The sequence below is a fragment of the Gekko japonicus genome, unplaced genomic scaffold (assembly GCF_001447785.1).
Source record: "Gekko japonicus isolate JY-2015 unplaced genomic scaffold, Gekko_japonicus_V1.1 scaffold239, whole genome shotgun sequence".
Taxonomy (NCBI): Eukaryota; Metazoa; Chordata; class Lepidosauria; order Squamata; family Gekkonidae; genus Gekko; species Gekko japonicus.
The window spans coordinates 1,410,002-1,415,518 of NW_015163611.1; the positions used below are offsets into that span (position 1 = coordinate 1,410,002).

The following is a 5,517-nucleotide window of genomic DNA, read 5'->3' on the forward strand; positions in this document are numbered from 1 at the left end:
CACGGAATGCTCTTGCACTTTCGGGGGGATTTAAACATCCCCCCGAAATTTTTTTCTACTTTTAGCATTTTTGTGCACACGTGGGGACTGGCCCACGTGTGCACAAACCTCCCCCTCCCCCCCAAGTGCCCCCGGAGCGCTGATTTAGCGATCCGCACTCCGGGGGCAACTTGGCTATTAGATATATAGATGAGTTTTGTTCTAAAGAATTGCAACTGTGGTAAGTTTGTGGAAGAGATTTTTGCCAAGTCCTGCCACCGGGTGCTCTATCACTGAGCTGTGGTCCTTTTGCTTTTGTGTAGCCATTACCAGGGCTATTTTTGGGCAGGAACGCACAGGAACGGCGTTCCGGCTGGCTCCTGAGTTGGCCACACCCAGCAGGAACTCGTTAGCATAATAGGCCACACCCAACAGCAGAAACTCATTAGGATTGGCTACATTAGGGGTGTGTGGCCTAATATGCAAAGAAGTTCCTGCTACAAAAAAAAGCTCTGGGTTTTGACAACAAACAAGGTAAACAGAATAAGAAGCAAAAGGTGGGTGTGGCTGGATGACCACACTTCTGGTAACATGGGGATGTGGCCTAATATGCTAATTAGCTGTGCTGTCAGGGGTGTGGCCTAATATGCTAATGAGTTTCTGCTTTTGGGTGTGGCCTATTATGCTAATGAGTTCCTGCTGGGCTTTTTCTACAAAAAAAGCCCTGCCATTACAGTGAGAAGGAAATCAGAGGGCCTATGTGTATGCATGTGCCCAGTATTCCTGCATGCAACCCTGAATCAGGGTTTAAAAATCCTGTGTATGTGTGTGTATTTATCGCTGTAGAGCAGCCAAGAACACAGGGAGGAAAGGTATTGTTGTCAAGATTCAGCCATATGGCCACTGAAACATATACAGGTCTGTAGGGTCTGTTATTTTTTTAAAAGAACCTTAGCTTACTTATATGCGCGTTCCTGGCTCATGCACTTACCACTCTTCCAAACTATAGAGCACTACTGAAAAACTGGCAATGTTTTACTTGTAGTCTTAGGCAAGTAATACTGGAATCCTCACTCCCTCCCCCCATAGCACAGCCATTTATCATTAATTACCTCTAGCAATTTAAGATTTTGTCTTTCCCCCCTTAAACTTCCACTGAAATTACTCCTTACACTTTAAAACGAAAATAAGCTAGAACATCTAGTTTAACAATTGGGGATTATATATTCAGCTTGCTTTGCTGAGCTCTGAGTCATTGTGTGTGAGCATTTTGACCTTTGGGTCATTAAATGTTCAGTTGAGCTATGTTGGCTCGACTTTTGACGTGGAACCAGTGCAGTTACTTTACATATGCTTTGTGTGGAGATCACACTCGGTGGGCTCAGTGCCTGAGCACATCTACAATTTTGGAAATATCATGCAAATGTCCTCTCCCTTCAGAAGCCCAAAGAGGGGTAGTTACACCTTTCCACTCAGGGCTGAACTAGATGTCCTGGGGATGCCGCCCCCATTTTAAAGTCTTGCACAGGTGCTTTTTTAAAAGCTTGTGTTCCCCCCCACCCTCATCTTTTCAAGTGCTGAATCAGTGGCCATAGCATTAGCAGCATTAGAGCATTAGACAACCTGTTCTCAGAGCTGCTTTCTCTGAGGGCTAGCTTTCTCAAAAGGCAAAGAAAAAAAGAAATTATGGCCGTCAATCTGTTCCAACCTTTTCTTTCTCCAGTTTTGCCATTTTTCCGACTGTCTGTTGGTCTTCACTAATCTTCCGCAGCCCCTGGGCACCTGTGGAGAAACAGACAACTTTGAAAAGTGTAGTCGGTGCAGCTATTTCCTGTGTTTGGGAGAGCAGCACACAGCTGAGACTTGCACCCACTCTGTGAGGTTTGTGGAACAGATATGGTGCAACTGACCCACCAGTTTCTGTGCCCCTGTATGGAAGAGAGTCCTCTCCTCCTCTGAAGCTATGGCTGAGAGATCAGATATCTCAATTGTACTGGTGTGGTTAGTCCAGTTCCCACTAGTTAGCAGAGTGCTTAAATAAAGCTACAAACGCAGTAGCGTTACTTTACCAGGTTACTCAGCTCACAAAGCCACACAGAGCCACGTTGCAAGTTTATCAGAGAAATACTTCTCTCTTTGAGAAGTACACTTCTGGTAGGGTTGCCAAGTGAATTTTACTCACCGGCGGGGGAGCCTCGCCGTGCTCCAGGAGTCGTCCCTTGTTATGCGCGCACGCAAAGCGCGCACGCGCCGCCAGCATGTCACCAGAAGTGATGCACGACGTTGATCACGTTGAGGCTGTGGCCCCGATCGTCGGAGGGAAAACCATAGAGTTTTCCCTCCGCCGATCGAGGCCACGCCCCCAACGTGATCGATGTGGTTGCGAAAGAGTGCTAACTTGCTAGCTAAGGATGGAAGCAGATGGCGAGAGGGCCATCTGCCTCATGGTGCCAAGAGAGGACTGCATGTCGTCCTTCTTGGTGTGTGCAGGGAGAGAGGTCATCATTATTTGAGAAGAATGAATGGAAGGAAATTGTCCCTGACAACAGAGTCTACATATCAAAGGGGACTGTGGCAGAAGAGTAAACACAGGAAGGAAAGGTCAGTGTGCCTATCTAGCTATCTACTCTCTCTTGCCATAAAGTCTGGAGGCTGAGGGAGGGATATGGCACCTGGGACTTCCAACAAATTGCTTAGTATATCCTCTTTTAAAATATAAGAACGTAAGAGAAGCCATTTTGGATCAGGCCAATGGCCCATCCAGTCCAACACTCTGTGTCAGAGGGCGTGGAGGGAGTGGTTTGGCTCTGGTGTGATTAAAAAATTCTCCTATTAAGTCCATTTGTTTGAAATATGCTTTCCTCTCCCCCTTTCCCCCGCTTTTTGTCTTTTTAAAGAGAAATGTCTACATGATCGCAGCAGGGGTCATAGGAGGAATCTACCTTGTTAGCATCGTTGTCCTTTTCCTAGGAGTGAAAGAAAAAGACGGTACGTATGTTTAATCCTTGTAAAAATTTAACTATGAGACATACAATTTTAAAACCTGACATCATTTTATGATGCATATTCCACTCCTTATAGATCCTTATGCCTTAAGTTCAGACAAAACAGTTCCTTTCTTTAAGGGACTCAGACTCACAATGAAGTATGGACCATACATGAAACTTACAGCATCATTTCTTCTGATTTCAACAGCAGTTCAGGTAATTGTAGTTCGTAAGAGGACTTGCCTCAACTCAGCTTATATCCATACTATGGGAGAACCCCCATCTATGACGATATGAACACTTCAGAGCATACAAGTGGCCGTGAACCACTGGCGTTAAGGTAGAAATTGTCACTTTCTCCTTAAAGTATACTCGTAGTGAGATAACGTGGCAACCCTATCCACTTGGGATCACATCCCAAGTCTGTATGAAGATGGGTATGCCACATGTTTCCATAGGGGATTTTGCTGATAGTTTTATGTTTTATTCCATGCGTGGTGGTAAGCTATTATTTTATTTATATCCCACCCTTCTCTCTGAGGTTACCCAAAATGACTCACAGCAACAACAACATTACAGTATAAATCCCCCCCCATAGATCTTTAGCTAGTCCAGATTCCACATCTGGCTCTTCCAAGGGTGTTGACTGAGCCGCAGACCAAAACCCAAAACCCTTCAGTTCATGCTTCCAGCCATACCCAACCCTGTAGGCAGCAAGGAGTCAATAACACAGCCAAGGTGGTGAGCAGCTGGAGTGGTGTTCCCCCAACAATTCCCCTTCCGATGCTGCTTCCATCGACAGGAGGTTGGATCAAAAGTACTGTGAGCAGATCAAAACTCAGAGAACAGGTAATTCCTACCTACTGCGGCAATAACCTCCTGAAATTCTGCTCATGGAGGTTGGGAGATTCCAGAACAGCATGGAGGGAAAGAAAATCAGGGTCTGCTGTGGGAGGGGGGAAAATAGCAATCATCCCCCTCTTCCACCAGTGGAAGTGCTATTCTGCTAGTGTACGTGTGTGATCATGGGAGGCATGTGTTATGCCTCCTTGCCTTTTGAAACATTTAACAACACAGGCTAAAATGAGTGATTGGCAGGACTTCCAGGGAGTGGATCACCAGAGAAGGAATGGATGTAGCAAAGGAGGTAGCCTGCCTCTGAGGAGCGACCCTTGTATTCCTTGGTGATCTCCCATCCAAATACTGACCAGGGCTGACTGTTTAGCTTCCGAGATACGAGGTTGGGCTAGCTTGGGCTATCCTGATCAGAGCAAGGAATCTGTAGGTCTTGATTTTTGCCTTCATTTCTTGGACTGGACCACCTAGAGGACTTCACCATACCAAGAACCTCTATTCGCAGAGCCTAGAGATCAGTTACTGAGGCGGTCATGCACAGAGTTTTGTAAGAGTGTAGAAGAGCTAGTTAATGACATTTATCTATATATCTAATTCTCAACAGTCCCCTCTGTGTGTGGATACTTATTTCCACAGATAGGGGGCACACTCTCCCCCAACAGGTTTTTCTGCAGACTTGGGACTCCGTGGGTCTGCAGAAAAATCTAAAAAGTTTAAAAAAACGTGAGGAGGGTTGAATCCCTCCCCCACAATACCTTTTGAAATGGCTGCCACAGGGATCTACTCCAGGCCCTGCCTCATCAACAGTGAGAGATAGTCAGAGAGAGAAAGACAGAGAGAGATGATGAGTGGAGGAAGAGGGCAGGAAGCAAAAGCAGAACTGGACCAGGGATTGGGGAAGATTCCTCCTACAGAATGTATGGCTATATAGCAGGGGGTTTGGAGCCAGGTCTGGGACTAGGATTGCCCACTCCAGGTTGAGAAATTCTTGGAGATTCTATGGGGAAGTCTGAGGAGTGCAGAGTTTGGGGAGGGGAGAGGCCTCAGCTGGATATAATGCCACAGAGTCCACCCATGTTCTCCAGGGGGACAGATTTCTGCTGTCTGGAGTTCAGTTGTAATTCTGGTTCCACCTAGAGGCTGACAAACCTAGGCCCAGCAGCACCCTTTGGGTGACTTGATGCCACCTGACTCGCATTATTCAATTAGGCCTGGCTGCTTGCTACTGTTCAACAGCAGCCCCTGCGCTCCTTTTTTCTAGAGTTGCGCCACAGCAGCGGCGCGATCTTTCCATTATATTCTATGGGGCCATAGAATATAAGGCGCGACTCCACAGAGAAGGGGCTTAAACTTTAAACCCCTTCTCTATGGAGTCGCGCCGCAGCAGTGGCGCGATCTTTCCATTATATTCTATACCCCATAGAATATAATGGAAAGATTGTGCCGCCGCTGCAGCGTGACTCCAGGTCTGTGGAGAGGGTGGGGCCCCTCTAGGAGCCTTCCTCAGCTCGCCTGCTTGGCCGGGTGAGCTGAGGAAGGCATGGGGAGGCATTTAAATGTCTCCCCAGCCCTTCCTGGCTCTCTCCCGTCAGGCAGTTGAGCCAGGAAGGGGGGGGCAGGAGCAGGCCAGCTGGGGAAGCAAAAAAAAGGGGGGAGGCATCTTCAAAAGCCTCCCCTCCCCTTCCCGAGCTGGCCT

General features: G+C 47.3%; 1 protein-coding gene across 1 annotated transcript in view; it reads left to right on the forward strand.

Moving 5' to 3' along the window:
* The window catches only part of MFSD2B (major facilitator superfamily domain containing 2B), a 59,594-nt gene that overhangs the window by 33,636 nt on the left and 20,441 nt on the right, over positions 1-5,517 (forward strand). Inside the window, exons 7-8 of the mRNA XM_015407335.1 lie at positions 2,877-2,967; positions 3,061-3,182. Of these exons, the coding sequence (XP_015262821.1) occupies positions 2,877-2,967; positions 3,061-3,182 (213 nt within the window). The remainder of the gene's footprint in view (positions 1-2,876; positions 2,968-3,060; positions 3,183-5,517) is intronic.